Genomic DNA, 23399 nt, shown 5'->3' with positions numbered 1-23399 from the left:
GTCCACATAGTTCATTCCCTCTCTTCCTTCAGGTTTCGTTTAAATGCCACCTCCTCAGTGAGGCCTTCTCTTACCATCTTACTCAAATTTTCAGCTCCCTCAAATCAGACGTTCTTTATTTTTCTCCCTAGCTCTGTCAACATCTAAGCATGTGGATATTTTACTTATTTGTTAATTATCTGTTGGCCCCCACTGGAACATAAGCTCTGTAAGGGAAAAGCTTTGTGTCTTTTTTTGATTTCTGTAGCTTAGTATCTAAAACAGCTTGGCACATATTCAGTGTCCAACAACTGTTAGTTTAATGTTAAGTGGAGATGAATACAGGAGGTATTGCCAATTAGTTAGAACATGACCAAGATGTTGTGTAATACCTGCCCTTATAACAGTTCAGTCAAGCAAGTATTCAATTCTAGTTAGCAATCATTTTCTCAGGTCAACAAGAATACAGAGATAATCTATTAGGATAGTCCTTAAATTCTCCTATGAATCTATTCTATTATCTGTGGATGATCTATTAGGATATGCCTTAAATTTTCTTCTTCGTATGTTATATAATAGTTCTACAATATGTTGACAAGAAAGTTCAAGAGAACATTTAAGGACTGTGTAGCAGGCAAACAGTACTCAGAGACATAGAGCTTTTCTTTTTCAAGATCATAATGAGTAAGTTTAGAGTATTGATTGTGTTTAAGTTTTGTTTAAGTGCCTTGGCCCATATTAGGCACTCAGTAAAACATGTAATTATTTAGTCTCTTTCTGAAACCAAAATTTTGATGTGAATAGAGTCAAACTCCTAATCGGTACTTTCGGGGATTCCATAAAATCATGAAAGATTATCAGAGAATGTATGATGGACTGACATAGCTCTTGAAGAAAAATGTCAGCTTACAAGTCTGTAATTTTATTCATTCATATCGGGTTCTGTAGCTAAGTTCAAAGCTAAGATATATCCTAATGCAATGTTTTAGACAGAATAAAACAATATAAAAAGGGTTTTAATCTTTGAACAAACTTTGGTTTAATTATGCATGAAGGACTTTTTTTTCTAGATGATTTCACTGAGCTTCCTTTGCCTTCTAATCATGGCTTTCTTTCTGTGCTTCCTTTTCTCTCTCTCTCTCATCTCAATGTGTTGTCAACTCAGTGAGTGACAGCAGTACTAAGAGTAAGGTAAAGAGATAAATGGTCATTTGAACCCAGTTTAGAATGTACATCCCAAAAATACTGATAGCAAATTAGTAATAATTAGTAAATAATAATGCTGTACTCCTGACTACAGTTGGGAGTGAAACTCCCCCTGATTTCATATTTCACATTATTTGATTTGAATGGTTGTTGTTTTTGACAAGAGACTTTCCACTTCAGAGACTGTCCAGGAAAAAAAGGGGTTGGGGGAGTCTTTAGGGAAGTAATCTTTCTAATCTAAACTTCTAATGGATAAACTTCGGCAAATCTGTCATCAGTCTCAGCATCTGCATCTCCTAAAATTGTCACTTAGTAAATATAGTGTACAAAAGCTCATGAGGCTGTCGGGCAGGTTATTAACAGCTGAGGGACTAAATGTATCTCAGTGAGAGGAGTATGGATGTTAGCACATACCAGAGCAGCTGTATCATGAGTCATGCTCAGGACTGTAAAGAATAAATGCTTATTGCTGCGGGGATTAGGTGAGCAGAAACTGAAGCCTGAACATAAAATGAGTCATTATGACAAAGCGACCATTTTTTTTTCTCCCCAAATTACTTTGCCTGTGAGAGTGAAGATAAAGTCTTAAAACCTGAAAGGTAAGGGGTCTTGTAAACAGATGACAGTAGAGGCTAAGAGTGACATTGGAAGATCAGGACCTTCACATTTGGATGCCCAGCTCTTTCTTGCTAGTATAGACAGACGCTGTGGTTTTGGGAAAGTGTTCCAATTCATGCCTTTTAGCATAATGGCTCATTGTTTGCTTCTAGAGTCAGACAATCCAGAGTTTGAATGCCAACTCCATCACTTATTTGTTGTGAGACATCAGGCAGGTTACTTCACTCCTTTGTATCTCAGACTTCTCATAGTAAAATAAGTTTAATAGCAGTGTCTGTCTCATAGAGTGGCTATGAAGACAATGCCTATAAGTCACTTGCGTCAGTATGAAGCAAGAGCTGACGACATCTCATCATGATGATGGTGGTGATAAAGATGAAGATGGCAGGTCATATGATTCCACAAATACTGACTTAGATTCCTGGAATTAGAGAAGCTTAAGGCGCAGCAGAGAGAGGTGGGGATGCCTGTGCCTCCTGGTCCATTAGGGTGGGGCTAAGTAGGACAGCCTCAGGTGAAGAGAATGGCAACATTCTTTGAGGAACGAAAGTACTTAGGGTTAAGGCAGTAACAGAAAGATTCCTAAGACAACCATTGCCCTATTTAGCAAAACTCCTTTTTTTTAGTGAAGGCTCCTTTAAGCCTTGCCCTGAGATAGTAAGTCCTTTCTTACCTCAAAAATCATTCCGCCTTCATATAAGAAAAGTTCGTAATCTCCACCTGGGTAACTCCGATTCTAGCACCGCAGTCCCATTAGCCCACCACTGTGTGCAGGGACAGGACAGAGTGGGAAGGACCCTCCGTGCAGGGGCACTGTGTTATGGGGATCCTCCAAGGTCACACTTCTTATCAGGCAGCTCTCCACTGAATGATTTCAATGGCAAGTTGAGAAGGCTTTGAGTTATCACCAAAACCCAGTGTGAATCACTGTGCTTGGACATTACTCTGTCCTTTTAACTCCTTAGTTCATTTATTCAACTATATTTTAACCATTTGCTAGACTAGACATTGTGATATAGGGAAGAATTCACAAACACAGAAAAGCAGAGTAACTACTGGCTGGAATGTAAGTGCTTTGAGGGCGTCTGAACACAGCTAGCAGCTGGGACCCCTATGCTGTGGTCATCAGGAAAGGCTCCTCAGAGGAAGGAGCCTCTGAGCTAGGACTTGAAAGACAGAAGTTTGCCAGGTGGAAGAAGGCATGTGTGAAGGTGTGTGATCCTATGGCCAATCCAAGGGTTGGACAGGTAACAGTAGGAGAATGAACAGGTTTGAAGTGAGAAGGAATGAGAGTTTAAAGTAGTAGCAAAATGATTGGAGAGGCTACAGCAGATTCAAGTGATCATTTTGTTTTTCTAGTTTTTTAAAATTAGAGACAGGGTTTCATTCTGTCACTCAAGATGGAATGCAGTGGTACAGTCATAACTCACTGCATCTTCAATCTCTTGGGCTTAAGGGACCCTTCTGCCTCAGCCTCCCACATACCTGGGACTACAGGCATGCACCAACAAGTCCAGATAATTTTTTAAATCTTTTTTTGTAGAAATGGGGATCTTGCTGAGTTGCCCATGCTAGTCTCAAACTCCTGAGCTCAAGCAGTCCTCCCACCTTGGCCTCCCAAAGTGCTAGGATTACAGGTGTGAGCCACTGTGCCTAGCTGAGAGATCATTCTGATATAACAATTGATGGGGCCAGTTATATGGATGTGTTGAGTAAGGGTGCGCCATCCATGAGGGATACATTGGGGAAGACTTGAAGTGACCGAACATTTGATCTCAGGAATCTGCTGTCAGAATATGGAAGATAGAGCAAGTTCCAGTTTAGAGCAGGGAAGAATCTACAGATAATGATTAAGATTATATAATGGATCGGGCTGTGAGAAATTCAGGTGGAAATTTGAACATGCAGAAGTGAATATAGAGGCAACATTATAGAGTAGCTGGTACAAGCGTTAGAGTCAGAGCTGAATTAAAATTGCAGCTGTTTCTTTTAGACCATGTGATGATCTTGGAAGCATCATTTCACTTCTTTGGGTCTTTTTCCTCATTTTATCTTCAATTCCAATTTTTCTGGTAGTAATATTCCCATGGTCATTACATTTTTGTTTTCATTTGCCTGATAGCCATTTGCCCATGATTTTTGAGTGTTGACACTTTGTTTCAGTTTTGTTTCTTCTAAACAGCATAGCTGGGTGTTTTTGTTTTTAACCCATTCTAAAAGTATTAATCTTAATAGGCTTGGTTTTACTCCTTCTAGATTATTTTTTAAACTTTGTTTTTTTTCTCTCTTTAAAAAAACACCTTTTTGTAGGAGGGGTAGGGCTGGTGGTATGGAACTAGGGAGTGGTTTGATGTAAGTACCATTCATTCCATGATTATTTTTAATAGTTTGAAAGGTGTGCTAAACTTTTCCATTCTAATAGTGGTTACATTTTTATTCCTATTTCTTGACTCTTAAATGAAACTAATTAGTATTTCCTACACAAATGCTCTAAGAACTATAAAATATTTTTACTTCTTCATCCTTTTTTTTTTTTTGCTTTTCTTTATTTTTTATTTGTTACATATATATAGTTGCACTTTAGGTTCTGGGGTACATGTGCAGAACATGCAAGATTGTTGCATAGGTACATACTCCATCTTTAGATGTTATTTTTTTATTCTACAACTCCCTTCTAAAATTGATGAGCCTAGGTTAAGCCATTAGATTCCTTTTTAAAAAGAATTATTATTCAGCACATATATTTAATCAGCATACTTATAATATGAAAATGACATTTGAATATAATCACAACAAGTATTAAGAAAGCACGAAGGTTAAAATTTTAACACTCAAAATCAAAACAAAAGGAGACTGGACCAGGCAAACTGGCTCATGCCTATAATCCCAGCACTTTAGGAGGCCAAGGCAGGAGGATCGCTTGAGCCCAGCCTGGACAACACAGTGAGACCCTGTCTGTACAAGAGAAAAAAAAAAAAACGAGCCAGACATGGTGACATGTGCCCCAAGTCCCAGCTACTCAGGAGCTGAGGCAGGAGGATCACTTAAGACTGGGAGGTCAAGGCTGCAGTGAGCTGTTACTATGCCATTTTACCTCAGCCTGAGTAACAGAGCAAGACCCTGTCTCACAAAAAAAAGAAAAAAAAAGTAAAGGAATCTAATTGTAATCCCACATATATCAAAAAGGTAAAAACAAAAAAAATCAAGTCATGGGAGTTAATTAGAAGAGAACTTGGATATCATTTTGTATACTCTTTCTAAAAAAAGAGTAGGAGAGTTTAGCTAATTTTCCCAAGCTCACACAGAATTAGTAGCAGACTCAAAACCCAAACTCAGATGTTCTCATCACTTTCTGACACGTCATGATATTACTGGCTATTCTGGTAGTCAGTGTTACCCATAATCCTTCCATATCCTAATATGAAACTGAGACCACAGGTCTATATGTTTCAGAGGTGAAGGGATAGTATTGCTCTAGTCTCTGAATGTCACCTTTTCTTTTCTCTCATACAGCAATGAAATATGTGGTCCCCTGATACAAAAGTAAGCCTGTTCAGAAGGACCAGTCTGGACTCTAGATTGTTGAATGTGATGACGGGGCTTGTGGAGTGGTACACATAACCAATGAGTGTTCTGAGTTCATTGTTCTACCTGCGTTTCTTTCTGTTAGCTGCATGTTCTATGTATTAGTCTGTTTTCATGCTGCTGTTAAAGACATACCCGAGACTGGGAAGAAAAAGAGGTTTAATTGGGCTTACGCTTCCACATGGCTGGGGAGGCCTCAGAATCATGGCAGGAGGCAAAAGGCACTTCTTACATGGCGGTGGCAAGAGAAAATGAGGAAGATGCAAAAGTGAAAATGCCTGATAAAACCTTCAGATCTTGTGAGACTTCACTACCACAAGAACAATATGGGGGAACCACCTCCAGGATTCAGATTATGTCCCACGGGGTCCCTCCCACAACATGTGGGAATTATGGAAGTACAATTCAAGATGAGATTTGGTGGGAACACAGAGCCAAGCCATATCACTCTATGTGGCAATAGGACAGGAATTATCGATGATCATAAAGGCTATGATCTGCATTTATTGAATCCCTGCAATGTACATGGCACTATGCAAAGTGCCTTATACGTTACTGTGAGCCACAAAACAACCCTGTCAGGAAGTTAGTACCATAGTAACTTGAGGGAACAAAGCCACAGAAGTCAATACTTGTTCAGTAGCACATAGCTTGTAAGTGGCAAGACGGGGTGGGCCCAAGTTCCTATGAAGCCAAAATCTATCTTCTACCCACCACAGTCCCCTGCTTTTCATTTTTAATTCCTTTTTGTACAGAGTCACTGTGTATTTCTACATGGAGTCTAGATTGATAGTGGATTTCTCCTTTGTATAGTACTGATATATTGTTACAGTGTTGTTAAAAATATTGGTGTCAGCAGCTGAGGGATGGGACTGACTCGTTGGTGTCCAGTATTTCAGGGGCTACAGTGGGTTTTCATTTCATTTTATAATGTGATCCCATAGGCCAGGGATAAACTGTGACTTCAGAAGAGTAAAGGTTAATATTAATCACAGTTCATTTTTTGGACCTACTATTCTTTTACAGAGCTGCTTCTTTTTGACATTAAGTGATTGTGAATGATTTAAATACTGAATGAATTGTATGCAAATACTAGGGATGCCATAACAAAGTACCATAGACTGGGTAGCTTAAACAACAGAAATTCATTTTCTCACAGCTCTGGAGCCTGGGAAGCCCAAGATCAAGTTCAGCTTCTGGTGAGGGCTCTTTTCCTGGCTTACAAAGGACCACGTTGTCCTCGCATGGTATTTCCTCTGAATCTGTTAGGTTGGGATGCCACCCTTATGACCTCATTTAATCTAATTACCTCCTAAAGGTTCTATTTTCAAATGCATTCACCTTGGGGGTTAGGGCTTCAGCATATGAACTTGGTTGGGGGGCACAATTCAGTCAATAACATTTGCTACATTTGCTAAGTTTTTTCATGTGTTCAAAATTCTAATTTCTTTCTTTTTTTTTTTTTAATTGCATTTTAGGTTTTGGGGTACATGTGCAGAGCATGCAATACAGTTGCATAGGTACACACATGGCAATGTGTTCTGTTTGCTTTCACCCCAAAATTCTAATTTCTTAATGAGAAAATCTGTAACCTCAACATGATCTCTATCATCCATAGGGAATATTTTAACCCATTCTAAAAGTCTTAGTCAAGCCTTAAATAGACTTGATTTTACACCTTCTAGCTTATTTTTTAAAACTTTTTTTCCCTTTAAATAAAAAACTTTTTTTGGAAGGGTATGTATTAACATATTAAGTCTCTTAGAATAAATTAACTTTCTATATTTATTAAAATATTCAAGTATATTCTATTATCCTTCCATTTAAAATATTGCATGACCTATGTTTAGCAATAATCCTGCACTCCATGCTCTGCAATAGGAAAGTATTGTTTAATTTGCCTATTAGCTGTGTGACTACTTAAAGAAGGCACCACCTTCGAATCTGCACTTTCTGGTAGAAAATAGAAGTGAAATTCAATAAAAGTTGGCTAGGCAAAGAAATATTGTTCCTTTAAAAGATTATTTGGGGGTAAAACTAATTATTGTTGTAATAATGTTTAGCCCTGTTGTGATTTATAACACAACTTTAAGAACTACCTTTAATTTTCTGAACTGAAATTACAGTGATGATGACACAAACAACAATAATAGCTAATATTTACTGAATGTTTACTGCATGCAGAAAAGTATTCTAACCACATTAAGTGTAGTTATTCTTTTCATCCTTACAGTGAATTTATGAGAAAGATCCTCTTTTACCCACATCTTGTCCTGACAAGTTTCTTATATTTAGCACCCCCAAATATGAGAGGTGGAACCCTGGAATCTGCATTTGAAATAGACATGCTCACTTTCCCTTTTACCCACATCTTGTCCTGACAAGTTTCTCATATTTAGCACCCCCAAATATGAGAGGTGGAACCCTGGAATCTGCATTTGAAATAGACATGCTCACTTTCCCCCACACAGTTCTAACAATAATTCTGACATGTGTTACAATTATGAGTATGCCTTCTTAGAGGATGAATCTGTTTGGATAAAAACTGTCGGCAGTTTTTCCAACAGGGCAATAACAGAGACAAAGACCTGGAAGAAGCATGGTTTGATGGGAGGTGCTTTAAGGAAATGAGATCTAATTAGAATGCAGACGCTATTTTGGAGAGCAGTGGAGAGGAAGGATATTAAAGCCAAAATAGGACTGTAGAAATCAGAGGAGCTTAAATTTAGTGAAGAAATAGAGCCACATGTTAATAAGTAAGAAAGCCTGATGAAAACATTATTTAAGAAAAATTGATTTGTGAATTAACTCTTATTTTACAAATTTATCTTACCAACTTTTAAATAATTTCTTAATATTTTACAAACATCTTTATTTCTTTTCTTTTTTTTTTTTGAGACGTAGTTTCGCTCTTGTTACCCAGACTGGAGTGCAATGGCGTGATCTCGGCTCACCGCAACCTCCGCCTCCTGGGTTCAAGCAATTCTCCTGCCTCAGCCTCCCAAGTAGCTGGGACTACAGGCGCCCGCCACCATGCCCTGCTAATTTTTGTATTTTTAGTAGAGACGGGGTTTCACCATGTTGACCAGGATGTTCTCAATCTCTTGACCTTGTGACCCACCCGCCTTGGCCTCCCAAAGTGCTGGGATTATAGGCCTGAGCCACCGCGCCCGGCCAAACATCTTTATTTCTTATTTTCTTTTGTTGGCTTCTGGATCACTTACAAAAGAGGAATATATTATGTTCATAAATGTCCTCAAAGAATTTGAAATTTTCCTCAAAATGAGGTAATAAAACTCAAAGACTATGTAGTTTGAAGGCTAAAAGTTAAGAAATCGATGTATCATATTGCATATCTCAAGGTACATATCTGATTCTTCTGCCTGTGACCATCATGCATTGTTGGTAGGTGTATAAACTGGTATGACCTCCACAGAGGACAGTATGACAGTATCTATGAAAATTTTAAATCTATATTCCCGTTGATTCAACTATTCTATATGGACATGCTCACACATCTACATGGAGATTTACGACAGCACATTGGTATTGCTCAGGGTCTGAATTCTTTATCACTCAACAGGTAACTGGTTATAGAAAATAAGGTATTGTATATAGACAATAAAATACATGGCCATTAAAAAGATTGTTAGATTCATATTTCATATCTTGATATGGAAAAGTCTCTAAGATATATTTTAAATTAAAAAAGCAAGATGCAGGCTGGGTGTGGTGGATCATGCCTGTAATCCCAGAACTTTGGGAGGCTGAGGCAGTTAGATCCCTTGAGTTCAGGAGTTCAAGACCAACCTGGGCAATATGGCAAAACCCCATCTCTACTAAATATGAAAAATTAGCTGGGCATAGTGGTGCACGCCTGTAGTTCCAGCTACCCAGGAAGCTGAGATGGGAGGATCACCTGAGCCTGGGAGGTCAAGGCTTCAGTGAGCCATGATTGTGTCACTACACTCTAGCCTGGGCAACAGAGACCCTGTCTCAAAAAAAAAAAAAAAAAGCAAGATGCAGAGCAGTAAATGTACTATGATACAAGGTGCATAGTGTACATTTGTCCAAAAGTTGGAAGTGGAATATAACAGGATCTTAGAGGAAGACAGCTGTTTTACCATTTATTATTTTGTGTTTACACTTTGACAAAAGTTATCACTGTCAAAATTTATCCACCTTTTTAAGTGAATTAAAATGTTTAATATCATTAAAAGCCTTCCAGTTAGGTATTCTCCTGTAGAAAATCCAAAAGGTATTATCTGCATGAGTGTGCATGAGCAAAGTAAGTGCATCTTAAAGTATTAGAATTATGTTCTCCTTCCGTTAACTTTTAAGGTGTGTTCTCACAGTGGCCTTTACTTTTTCCGGCATTCAGTAAATACTTATTGTGTATACTATATGCTTTTTATTGAAGTAAATTTTTAACTTGAGCCTGAGAATTTCTTTAGAGCAATGAGCTCTGAAAATTGGTAGGAACCTTGAGGACCAGTGTCCTCATTTTAAGCCAAAGAAAGCTAAAATCCAAATGGACGTGTCTGAGATCTCAGCACCAGTTAGTGGCCTAACCGCTGGGAGAACCCGTCTCAGTTCATTCCACACAGCACCCTAAATGTGCCAGGAGGAAAAAAATCACCTTGAATTTGCCCTTGTCCTTTTATTTCACTAAAATTAAGTCAGTTCCGATCACTTTGAGTAAGTAGATTTAGTCCTCTAATGACTAACTTTGGAAAGATTTAATGGTATCAGAAATCAAGTCTTTAATATTAAACATTTAGAGGAAAGTAAATATTCTAAATTTATGTTTATTCTTTTATTTATTTTTTTGAGATGGAGTCTCACTCTTACCAAGGCTGGAGTGCAGTGGCACAATCTCGGCTTGCTGCAACCTCTGCCTCCAGGTTCAAGTGATTCTCACACCTCAGCCTCCCGAGTAGCTGGAACTACAGGCACACGACACCACACCCTTTGGATTCTTTTCTGTAAAAAATAATTCTTATATTTTTAGCAGAGGCGGGGTTTCACTATGTTGGCCAAACTAGTCTCAAACTCCTGGTCTCAATTGATCTGCCCACCTCAGCCTCCCAAAGTGCTGGGATTACAGGCATGAGCCACTGCACCTGGCCTGTTTTTTCTTTTAAAAACATCATGCATTTTAATTTATATGTCATGTAGTTTTTACACTCTAAATATTGTTTGAACACTTTCCTACAGTATTAATAACTCATAGATATTTTTATTTATTACCACTGAAGGAAGCAGCATATTGAAATAGCTTTGAGGGGGCATATCTTTTCCTAAAATGAGGAAGGAACCTGTATTATATAAGGAAGAAAAAAATGCATCCTATTGTTGAATGATACTTTTGAATTGTATTTTCCATCCAGCTTTTGATACAGTGAAGTCTTACCTAACTAGATTGTGAGCTCCTCAGACACGAGGCCTGCTTGTTCAGTCTTTCCCATCCCTGAGCTGACTCAGTGTGATAGACCTGAAAGGCATTTCAGACATCTTTTATCAACTAATTATCTTCTCCCAAATCCTTTTAATACTCACAGAGAACCAATGCCATGTTGGAAAAAAGTGTAGTCATAGACTGGAGGATATCACATTGTTTTATAATAAAAAAGAGAGACAGATAGCACTATTGATTTTTCAGGATTGAGACTAGCAAGTGTGGTTTATGCCTTATTCTACATACAAACTAGAGGGCTGCTCACGTTCCCAGAGAGACGCAAATTCAGTACATCTTCAACCTCGTTGTTAACATCTTAAATTATGTTAAAAATTAACAGTAATGCATTTTTCTTGGAAATTTAAGGGAAGCAAAGGCCATGGTTGGTTAATACAAAACCAAAGAACCCATATTTGTTCATTGTAGACCACATAATACGGCCCTAACTATTCAAGTTTGCAACCTGCCTGTATTTGATTTCCCTTTTTTTCCCCCCCTCTCTCCAAAGCTGCAAGAGAAATCGTGTGGTTAGAAAGAGAAGAGCGAGCCAGGCAGCACTACGAGAAGCACTTGGAAGAGCGGAAGAAGAGGTTGGAGGAGCAGAGGCAGAAGGAGGAGCGGAGGAGGGCTGCTGTGGAGGAGAAGCGGAGGCAGAGACTTGAGGAGGACAAAGTGAGCCGCCCCTGGGAAGAATATGAGAGGCTCTTCTAGTTCAAACATGCAGCAAACTTTCTGTGAAACTTTGCAATTAGGTGCAGGGCACAAAGCAAAATGGTTTCAGAGTGATCAGCTTTACAGATGGCCACAGTTTCTAGGGAAGTCGGGGTATGAGAGTCAGGTAGCGGCTGGGCCGATGATTATTATTGCCATAGAAACTTTAAAAGCCCATTTTCTCTGGTCCAAACCTATAACTTATGATGTGCAATTCATTTGTACTGAGTATTAAGACCACTCCAAGTAATCGAGTTTCGTAGTCTTGACCCTTTGCAAACATTTACACGTAGATTATCTCATTTAACTCTTAATCCTTTAGCATGCATTACATGTCAGCTTGTACAAAAATAGAAATTTAGACTCAGAGTGGGTAAGTTACACAAGGTCATAGAACTTAATAAGTCATGGGGTCAGGGTTACTCATGCTCTCAGGTTCTGAACTGTGTTTTAAATATGGTGCCGTATGTGTTAAGCATCAGTCGAAGCTAAGACCTGCACGACCATGCTTATGTGTGTTCATGAAAGCATCACACCCTAGTAGTAAGGGTCATTTATTTGAATGCCTGTTATTCACCAAGGGCTTTATCAACTGGGACCTAGTGACTTTAGTGACCCTCCCAGATTGATGCTAGTTTTACCTTAAGGTATAGAAGTTCAGCTATAGATCAAAAATAGTAGGGTGGGAATTGAAGTAGTTTTCCTTACTCCATTCTGCCTTAAATTGAAGAAGCTTCAAACAACCAGCTGGAATCTAATTCTCAGCTCTTCCATTCCATTTAAGGAACGCCATGAAGCTGTTGTACGGCGTACAATGGAAAGGAGCCAGAGGCCAAAACAGAAGCATAATCGGTGGTCGTGGGGAGGCTCTCTCCATGGGAGCCCTAGCATCCACAGTGCAGGTAAACAGTGACCACTTTCGAAATTAGTCTTTTTATTTTCCTGAAAGTGCATTTCCTTCCTTTTTTCTAAATCTTTGTTTGCAAAACAAAAATCCTGCTGAAATAATTAAGCAACAATTAAACGATGCTTTCACTATTTCAGGATAAGAGGGTGATAGAGATAAGTAAGGGGCTCTCCCTTAACACAGGCTGATGTTCTCATGTTACAAAATTCCTTAAAGGGAGAAATCTATGCAGTGTTTATAAATAAACATGCTAGTTTCAACACTACCATTAGTCCTCCATTTGCGTTAGGGTTTCAGGATTATGGAATAAGTTAACTAGTTTTATCTTTTTCTCTGGAAGGATTATAGTTACATTGACTGACCAGAATCAATACTATGAGCTTCTATATTCTGACCCTAAAGTATATGCAACACTAAAGCTCTGTAAGAAAATGCATAGGTTTATTAAGCTAGAAATAGTAAATGGCTAAGCCATTTTCCTTTTTTTTTTTTGAAAGGACATAAAATCATATTGAAATTTGGATTTACTGAAAGGCTTTATTTTTGTACTGTAAATTCAATACACCTTGAATTTTTACATAGTGTGTCAGTTTTGTTTTGTTTTGTTTTTTCATTTGTGTGAATCTGATAACCTTTTTTTTTTTTTTTTTAATTTACTTTGAACAATCACTGTTTTACATTCTGTCCCCAGGTGGTTTTGTTGAATCATCATTCTCCTCTCTCGATTTAGCAGGCCTGGACCAACACTTCATAACTTTTGGTGGTACTAGAAAAGCTGGTACAGACATCCCTGCAATTGCTGATTGCCTGACCTGTAGCTAGCACCTCAGACCTAGGGCCGATGCATCAGTAGCTGAACCATCACCACCTTAGTCATCACGCATGCTTGATAACCTAACGCATAGACATAGATCTGGGATTGGCACAGTGTTTCTTAAGTGTGATAATATGACTCAGGTGACTTAAAGGTGTTGAAATAAAGTAATTACATGTAGAACATTTGCTTTCTCTTTCAATGATCATTTTGGTTTTCTATTTAAATTTTTTATTTTTATTTTTTCAATATCAGGATTAAACCTTTTTTTTTTTTCCTTCCTATGCAACAAGAATTTCACTCAACAGGATTAAACCTTCAAAAATTTTTTTTACCTAAAAAGCTACCTGGGATCAAAGTACATCCAGTTTAGCTTTTCTCCCTGTCAATCATTACTGCTGTTGTCACTTTCAGTTTTAAGTTAAATAACTCTGGACCTCTCTTTGTTTGCTTATTCTGTTCTCTTTCATTGTTAAAACATTCTGTAGATCTTTTATAACTCCTTTATTAAAAAAAAAGAAAATCTAGGACCAGGTGCAGTATATCACACCTGTAATCCTAGTGCTTTGGGAGGCCGAGGCAGGAGGATTCCTTGAGGCCAGGAGTTCAAGAGCAGCCTGGGCAACATAGTGAAACCCCATCTCTACAAAAAATTATTTTAAAAAGTTAGCCAGGCATGGTGGCATGTGCCTGTAATCCCACCCACTTAGGAGGCTGAGGCAGGAGGATCACTTGAATCCAGGAATTTGAGGACACAGTGAGCTAAGAGAGTGCCGTTATACTCCAACCTAGGCGACAGAGTGAGACCATGACTCAAAAGAGAAATTTAAAAAATAAGAAAAATTTTAAAGTCTAAAAAATATCACCACAACTTACTTTCTTATGACAGTGAACAAAATACGAAAGAAGTACTGTTTTCTTGGTTCTTCATGACCCAGCAGTAGTTGGTGGGACACATAGAAAATCTGTTATACAGATCATTTACATATGGGATTTTGTTGATGGGATAGTTTTGTATATACCTTTCATACAGGAAAGCTGGCAGGGTATATGTTTTTATGATCCTATTTTTGTTTTACCTGGCTTCCTGTTTTACATGTATGTGGCAGCTATATACTATTAGATCATCAGACATTTTTGAGGAGGTGTTAAGCTACAGCTTACTTTTTTGCATCCACACTCAAAGCTTACTATATTACTTTTACTTCTGCCACTCAGAACAAGAGAAACCACTGTGGCATTTGCGAGTTGTTGGGTAAAATTCATTTTAATACAGGTTGTGAATTCGAATAAATTGTTCCTATACTAGAACAGAGAAATTTGCCTGAAAATAACTGGGATTTGCCAAAGTTTTCAAAGACCAGAAAATGATCTGCTATGATCTTGAAAGCAGCAACCAGGTCTTACTCATTTTGAATACCCTTTACTTCACAACAACATCCGATGTATGATGGGTACTCTATCACAGTTTGCTGACCAACAGACACATCCCAGAAACCGTCTACATTAAAATTCCTGTCTTGGTCAGCTGCAGGCCATCAGCTAGCACTGGTTTGTAAAACTTGATACGTTCAAAACGTATTATTTTGTGAATTTGTTTTGTTCAGTGAGAAAAAGAAATGAATAAAAACTGTCTTATATATTAAGTTCTATAACAAATTCATGGAGTGCCTTCATAATTTTAACAATTTGTGACAGATTTAGATGCTTTTCTACTCAATGGTACTTTTTAGGACGGGAGGATCTACTGTAGCTCATTCGTTCTATTTACTCCAAAGCAGAAATAAATATTTTTAATAGTCTGTTGAGAATCTGCCTGAGGATAGGCCTACATGTGGACACAATTTTCCCCCAACCAACGCTTAACATATAAAGCAATATCAGAAAATGTACTGCTATAAAATCACCTTCGTATTCCTCTTCCTACCATATACCTCGCATGTCATCACTAGATGTTCCTTTAGATGTTTGACTCTAAATCTTTTACTTATGTTTGGATTACCCTAAGAGTCCAACAGCTAGGTGTAAATGTGAGGCACAGAAATGTTGTGCTTTTTTAAAATAATAAAATTATTTCAACCATTAAAATGAATCCCAGGTGAAGATAGAAATGTCTGATGTTACTCAAAGACTTGCTTATTGCCAGTGCATTATAAATCATAGTCAAAAATGCATGGGGAAAAGTTTACAGCTATTTTTTTTTTTTACTGCCAAGTTTAGTTAGATTAACGAGTACTGAGTTTTGGAAGCATCTACTACAAGAAATATTTTTATTTTCATTTTAGACGCAGCTAACAAAAATAAAATACAGTAAAACTCCTTTCACTTTGGCTGCTATAGCTCAGAACATCCACCTGCCTCCTGGATAAACATACTAATAAGATTTTTTAGACTTTCACTATATGCAGTGTTATTTGAGGAACACAATTTATCCTAATGAGCATGATTATAAACTGGGTTCACTATTCCAACAGCAGGTTACTAATTTTTGCCTTTTATATGGTCATTTCCCTTCTGATTTGAATTTAAGAATTCTAAAGTTATGCCAGGCACAGTAGCTCATGTCTATAATCCCAACACATCGAGAGGTCAAGGTGGGAGGATCACTTGAAGCCAGGAATTTGAGACCAGCCTGGGCAACATAATGAGACGCCGATCTCTACCAAAAAAAAAAAAAAAATTTTTTTTTTTAATTAGCAGAGCATAGTGATGCCTGCCTAAAGTCTTAACTACTCGGGAGGCTGAGGTGAGAGGATTTTAAGCCCAGGAAATCCAGGTTGCAGTGAGCTATGATCATACCACCACACTCCAGCCTGGCCAACAGAGCAAGATCCTGTCTCAAAAAAAAAAAAAAAAAGGAATTTAAAAATTACTTGACTACAGGATGAACAATACTATTGTGTTCATGAGTGTGTTTGCTAATTCTACATTTGTAGGCCACACTAACTCATAGGCAAGGAGGTGTGGTTCTTAGTAGAAATTTAATAAAGAAAAGTTTTTTAAAAATCCTTTTCACACTTGGAATGTTTTTTTCTTTTTTTAAAAACAGCAACAACAACCCTTCTTCTATAATGAACTTTAATGCCCTGGGTAAAATGACTCTGTAGGCAAAGTTATTAGCAGTTACACAGAACCTGGTGTTCTTTTTATCCCAGTGTTTGCTTTCTGTGCTACTAGCATGTTACCACTCCCTTGTTCCTCCTTTTGGAGATTTCAGAGGCATTTGCTTTTATGGTCCTCTTTTGCTTGATAGGGTGTGTCCGCTGTCTTGGAAACCCTTTACTGACCTTCCTTTGGTCTTCATTCACTTACATCCTTGAATTTCCATGGCTGACAAGCTGGTGAAATGAGTATTTCTCCTTTAAGGAAATGAATTTTATTTCTAAGCCTTTAAGTCACCTTTATAATGTCCACTTAGAAAACTGTGTTATTATGACAGATCTAGAAATAGAGCAGAGAGCATCCCATCCTAGTTTTTCTTTCCATCAGTGAACTAGGAAATTGCAATCCTGCATGTTGGCTGTCAATTAGCGTTATCTCCATTTGTTTTAGATCCAGACAGGCGGTCAGTTTCCACCATGAATCTTTCGAAACATGTTGATCCCGTCATTAGCAAGCGGCTCTCCTCCTCATCTGCAACTTTACTTAATTCTCCAGATAGAGGTACAGTCCAAAGGAAAACAAAAAAGTATCTGTTATTTACGTAATGCTTTTTTTCTGGATGTTTACAGATAAAAATAAGCATCTGAAGTTGCTTTCCCTACGTTTCTTAAATAGGAAGAAAAAAACTTCAGAGTAAAAAAGCAATAAACGGCTGAGCAGCATTTTCCTTGCGACAAGAACATTTCTCATTTTAGAACTTGGCTGAGTGATTGCATTTAGCAGTGACGAAAGCGGTGCTTCTCTCAACTTTTTAGTAAATGAGTTTACAGCTCCAGAAATCACCCACTTATCCACCAAAATGCAAATTATCTTTGTTATGAACATTTCTTTTACTTCAATCATACTGTCTTTGACTTTTCATCTGTACTTTGGGAATTCCAGGCTCTGACTTTCTTAAAAACTTTTTAAATGATTCATGTTGGTAGATTTTATTTTGCCAATTGATTTCTCACTTAACCAAATTATTTCTTACTGCATTTCTTATGTGTGCTGTTGGTTTTTCGGTGTCCATTCATTAACTCTTGAGGGATCTGACCTCATTTCAAGAATATCATCATCACTGCAGCCTCCTGAAACATTTAATATTCATGGTCCTCCAGTTAATGTCCTATTTGAATTTTGAGTTTTATTCATCCCATGGATTTACAGTACATGAATGTTATTTATAAAGCAAAAGTTTTGTTTTACATATATCATAGAACGAACAAATCAAGCTTTTAAGATAAGCTGCTTGTTTTTTACATAACTAAGACGATTTTAAATAAAACCAAAGAATTGTTGTGCAGTATGAAGCCCATACTCTTTAAAAGTAAAAAATTGTGTACTTTATTTAGTACTTTATTAAGAAACTAATTGGGAAAGTTTCAGTGTTTATAATCTTTAAAAAATGTAATGTGTGCATGTTCTGTATGTGTGTATGTATATTTATCTATTTTGTATTGTATAAAAGTTATGGTGTCATTGTAATGTACAATATTCTATGAGTGTTGGCGTTATTTTATAACTAATCTCTTAGAAGAGTAAATGTTTGAACAACTTTACATTCTTGCCTTTTAACCAAAACCATTTCTTTTTGGTTTTTAAACCTAATTTGCCTAAACCATCAATGTTAGACTTGTATCAAATTAGGGGCCTTTCATAAATATTATGAATTTAAAACTCTTTCATAAATATCCTTTATTTTCAAACCTATTACCTTAATATAAGGCAAAATACAACATGTGAAAGTTATTCTTGCAGTTGTCTATTCATCTTTTCTTTGCAGTTGGTCACTTAGCACTTTAGTTTCAAACTTTTGTGAACCTGGATCTGAGACAAACTACAATTAATATTTTATAGTACTTTAAAACTTTATTATCTTCTACAATCCCACAGCTGAAATTAGGGTAGAGTGGGAGTGGGGAGCTGGACAACAAATCCTGCCCACGCTGTGGAATGACATTTTGAATTGTCTGTATCAGTTAGAAAGATGTGTTCTACACTCTGCGCAATAGTATTCAATTAGACCGTCTTAAGGCAGTAGAATCTCGGAACCGAGAAAGATCTACTGGACAGATCACCTACTCTAGTTGTGGTGGTAGAATCCCTAAGAGGCTGTGAGCCTGTCTTAATATCCTACAGGCTAGTTGTTGCAGAAGGGCGACTCCTTACCCATGTGACTGCCACACTCCATCCTCAATTCTCGCCTTCATGGGTGTCCTTTCTTAGATTGACTCTGACTCCGTGCATTGCGTGTGTGTGTGTGTGTGTGTGTGTGTGTGTACAGTTAGAAGTGGTAAGGAATAGAGAATTAGGACATAGGACATCAGGGTTAAGGGAAGTTCAATACCCAGTGGTTAGGTAGGGCCAGAAGACTGCCCCTTGAATCAAGGTAGAGGCCCAACTAAGCAGAAATAATAGGACAAGAAGGAGAACACTAGAGTTGAGAGTTCTGCTTCTCTGCCTCCTTCCGGAAGAACTGTCAACCAGTTCCGGGTCTAACACAGGCCAGGTCAGCCTGGAAGAGGTTGCCATATATTGTCTAGAAAGGAATTTTTTTCTCTTTAACTTAGACAAAACCCTCAGTAGAACAGTGATTGGCTTAGGCCTTTTATTATAGTAAGAATTTTAAAACTCCGTCTGAATTTGAATTTCTCTAATTTAAAAATCTAAGGCCAGGTGCAGTGGCTCACACTTGTAATCTTGGCACTTTAGGAGGCTGAGGTGGGTGAATCACTTGAGCCCAGGAGTTTGAGACCAGCCTGGGCACCCTGGCAAAACCCCATCTCTACAGAAATTACAAAAATTAGCCAAGCGTGATGGTGTGCTCCTGTAGTCCCAGTTACTCGAGGGGCTGAGGCAGGAGGATCACCTAACCCTTGGGAAGTCAAGACTGTGGTGAGCTGTGATTGCACCACTGTACTCCAGCCTGGGCAACAGAGTGAGACCCTGTCTCAAAAAGAAAATAATTAAAAATAAATAAAAGAAATTTAAGTAATTCCATTAGTTCTTTCCTGCTGTTTTGGAAATAAGCAGGAATATAAGTTCGTTGTGCTTCATTATCTCATTAGAAAGCATTCTTACCAGATTGTTAAATTAGAGTACCTTATAAATAAATGTCAAGCGGTATATACATTATTATTATTGAGCTTTCTCAGTCCTAAGGCATAGGCCTTAAAGCTGAGATTAAATTGAGGCTCTGATACCATCAGGGCTTATGTTCTGCTGGAATGTATCCAAACAGCTCTACTATTTATTAGAAATAATGAAATTTTTTCATATAACTTCTCCAAGATGTGCTTCCCCAGGCCCTCCAAAGCCAATGGAAGCCAGCCATTAGCTTAGCATCTGTGCCTTGTCCGTTTTTAAATATTTTAATTATTACATCTGAATATAGTGTTACATGGACTGATAAAATTACTTTGGTTAAAGGAAACCTGATTATAAAAGGTGTCTGTAACTGCTGCAACAGAATGTTGCCACTGGAAATTTTTGCCTTAAAAGTATATACTGTTACCTTTAAGCCCTCTTTTTAACCAACTTTTTCTCAAGAAAGAACATTAGGAAGTTGGAAAGGAGTAAGAATGAAATTGCCTACTCTTTGCTTAAAATCCATCAATAAACTTTTTTCCCGAGAATCTCCATCATAGGACTTAAGGTGGACCTCAAGCTGAATTCTGCTCACAGGCTTATTCTGTTTTACCTGAGCAGTGTGTCTGTTCTTGTTTTAATTAGAATTAATTGCCGACACTTAAAATGTAGTCATATAACATTTCGATTTTCTACTTCTAATGAAAAAATCAGGACCTGGCAACATGTGTCTAATTTCTTCATGGCACCTATTACCTGAAATGGAATAGTGATGTCACACTTACGGGAGGAAGTGGTAAGGCAGGTATCCATAAAGTTTGTTTAGCCCCAATCATTTATTTATGTTAACATGCATGGCCCCTGGAGGCCTTTGAGTTTGCCTCTCCTCATCTGAGTGGTCTATGATGGAAATTGTCAGTATCTCAATTTTAAGTGCTTAAATAGGATCGATGCCACAGTTGTTCCATAAGAGTTAATATCTCTCCCTTCAGTTTTGTAATCTTAAAATCAGACCCCTCTAGGTGGAAAAAAAAATACACCAACTCTCATTTATTAACCTTTACTAAAAAGTTATTTTACGAAGCTCTATTTCCATCTTGGTGAGGGGATAGTTACGAATGTGGTGGAAGTGGAAATGGGTTTCTCCTAGCAGTATGTTTAGTTCACGGTATCAGGAGATATAAGATAAATCTCTCTGGATTTGCTTTACATGCGGGTTAAAATGGGTTTTTAATCATTTGAAATAAATTTTTTTGTCGATACCTTCAGACTCATGGAAATAAAGTAACTGAACTTAATGGAGAAAGCGGACTTGCTTTTTCAATGACAACCCATCTCTGCAGCTGTAAGCCACAGTCATCGTACAGTTTCTCTAAGAAAAGGGTTTAACTTCCTTGAAAGTAGTTCTGTTCAAGATTTTCAATGAATCCAAATCACCTTTTCCCCATTGACTTTACCCTGTAAATGTATTATAATTTTAGATTGCATTCTGTTCTGTTGTTACACACACTCACACAGCGGAACGTAGCTTATGACAATACTTACCCCATGGTGCTTTCTACATTGTAACTAATGCAGTAGTTTTAATAACATGTCTTTTTAATTAATGTCTTAATGTCAGATAATATTTAATTTAACCGTGAAGACTCTTCTGATGCACTCTGACAAACGATTCATTAATTCTTAAATTCACCAGAGCCTGATCAAAATAGCTACTCTTTTAAAATAGTCACATAATTAAGATACTTATTGAAAGTTGATACTTCATTCCAAATAGAAGCAGATATCTTTAACACAGTGTTTAGCAGTATATGGCTTTTATTAACTAAAACGAATTTCCTAGAATTTAAATGCCATTCAGTTAATACATATATATACATGAATGATAGTTATATAGAACACTGCTCCAGAGGCAGGGGAGACTTGCACCTGCTGTTTGTGGAGCACAGAAGCAGCCTTGTCAGGTGTAGACAGTTTAAAAGACTTTTAATTCAGACACAGTGGCATGCACCTGTAAACCCAGCTGCTTAAGAGGCTAGAGAAGAAGGATTGCTTGAGCCCAGGAGTTCAAAATCAGCCTGAGCAACATGGCAAGACCCTTGTCTTTAAAAAAAAAAGAAAAAGGAGAGAGATAATGTAATCACTTTACTTCAGTGCTATTTGTAGAATTTTGCAAGCTTTACTGATATTTTTGGAAAATAGCTTCTGTCTTTTCATAAGCCATCACTGGAAGCTAACCATATAAGCAAGGTACTTAATTTATAATTGGCATGCATTTCCTAACTATGGACTTGCTAAGCTCCACTATAATTTGGGACCATACATCATCGCATTATGTTAAATTTGTTTTCCAGATTTCTTAGGCACCCACTAGTAATCGCTAGGATTATATTTATATTGGATTTTAGCTTTTCTGTTTAATTTTACCTTGCTTCAGCCATAGCCTTGTCCTCAGCCAAATTGTTTATGTTGTTGCCAAAGAGAGACCTGAAAGAACCTGGCTTGCCAAAAGAAAAGGTTAAAAGGATTCCCATACAGAACTTTGCATGAGTCTTCTTTCATTTTATTATATCTGATTCTCACACACATACTCCCATTGCCCAAGTAGCAATTCACAGAGATTTAGCATAATTTACTGGGGCCCCTTTCTGTCTTTTAGACTCCAGTCTTCCATTAACCTGCCAATGCCTCTATTGGGGTTTATTATTCAAGGTACTTAGGAAGTCTTTTGACTAAGGAGTGTGCTGTCAGTCTACTGCCCATCAGTACCACTCTGGAGTTACAGATACACACCAAAACAATAGCTGAAACGTTATTTTTGTTTTATTGCCATTTGACTAGTAAAAGAGGGTGGTTAGCAAAATTTGCGTCTGTAAAATTAATTTAGAGCCTGCTACCAACATAACATCTTGAAGAAAAGAAACTTTATGAAATAACCACTCCCTCTGCACAGGGGTCCTGTTGCCCTGACTCTTGGCCAGCCATCCTCCCTGCAGAGCCTGGTCCTGTGAAGGCCCAGCATATGGAAGCCATAGGTATGATGTATTATACCCTCTTGTCTCAGAAAAGAATGCTTCTAACATCTTGCTTATGTGGTGACGTTTAGCTCGCCGCCTGCAGCTCAGCCCATGGGAGAGCAGCGTTGTTAACAGACTCCTGACGCCCACACATTCGTTCCTGGCCAGAAGTAAAAGCACAGCTGCCTTGTCTGGAGAAGCAGGTAAAACTGTCCAGGTAGAACTTTCCCTATGAGGTCAAGTGCGCCCTTTGAAGCATATTCATCTAATCACATCTCACTTTTTCCTAAGCTTCTCTCTTCCCCTGGTGGAAATGTCTGTCGGTGTTGGTTTCATACCCCTGGCATTGTTTCCTGTGGGCACCTGCCTTAGCATCTTATCTGGACACCAGATGCCAGGCAGGCTGAAAAAGCCCTCCCTGGGCTCCGATGGCTTCCGAGGCTTCTGTCTGTTCATAACATTACCCAAAGAAAGTATTCCTTCCCTGCCTTTCCTTCAGCCTCTGTCTCTGAGCAGATAATCCAAGATAGAAATAATTTAACATTTAATTCTAATACATGAATTTGGAAGTAAAATCGAAGCACAAGTCTGTTATTTAAGCATAGAATTTTATAATGTGGCTGTGGCATAGCTACTTATTCTCCCTGTGCCAGGCTTTTATATGTAATCTAGGAATTGTACCCTTCCAGAACTCTCAGAGTTGTGGAGTAGGCTAATTGTAATATCCTTATTTGTTACATACTTTGAAATAATATGAAACATGCTAAGTAGTTATGATGATTACTTATAACTCCTACTTTTTTGAAATGCAAAACATACCTGAATTAGCCAGTTAATTTAATGAGAAGTTAGTATAGAGCCTCCATCTAGTTG

The 23399-nt window shown here is 37.8% G+C and overlaps 1 protein-coding gene across 50 annotated transcripts in view; it reads left to right on the top strand.

Annotated features, from left to right (window-relative positions):
* MAP7 (microtubule associated protein 7) overlaps positions 1-23399 on the top strand; it is a 185921-nt gene that overhangs the window by 120982 nt on the left and 41540 nt on the right. For 21 of the 50 annotated variants that reach the window (XM_078370161.1, XM_078370159.1, XM_035296798.3 and 18 more), the window contains 4 exons: positions 11355-11518; positions 12342-12459; positions 16831-16941; positions 22616-22729. In XM_078370161.1, coding sequence (XP_078226287.1) covers positions 12372-12459; positions 16831-16941; positions 22616-22729 — 313 coding nt within the window. In that variant the 5' untranslated portion in view covers positions 11355-11518; positions 12342-12371. Of the gene's footprint in view, positions 1-11354; positions 11519-12341; positions 12460-13155; positions 13243-16830; positions 16942-22615; positions 22730-23399 lie in introns of all 50 variants that reach the window. The other 29 variants (XM_078370165.1, XM_078370163.1, XM_035296814.3 and 26 more) reach the window with 2 other exon arrangements.

The sequence above is a fragment of the Callithrix jacchus genome, chromosome 4 (assembly GCF_049354715.1).
Source record: "Callithrix jacchus isolate 240 chromosome 4, calJac240_pri, whole genome shotgun sequence".
Taxonomy (NCBI): Eukaryota; Metazoa; Chordata; class Mammalia; order Primates; family Cebidae; genus Callithrix; species Callithrix jacchus.
This window is presented reverse-complemented; position numbering and strand designations above follow the sequence as displayed.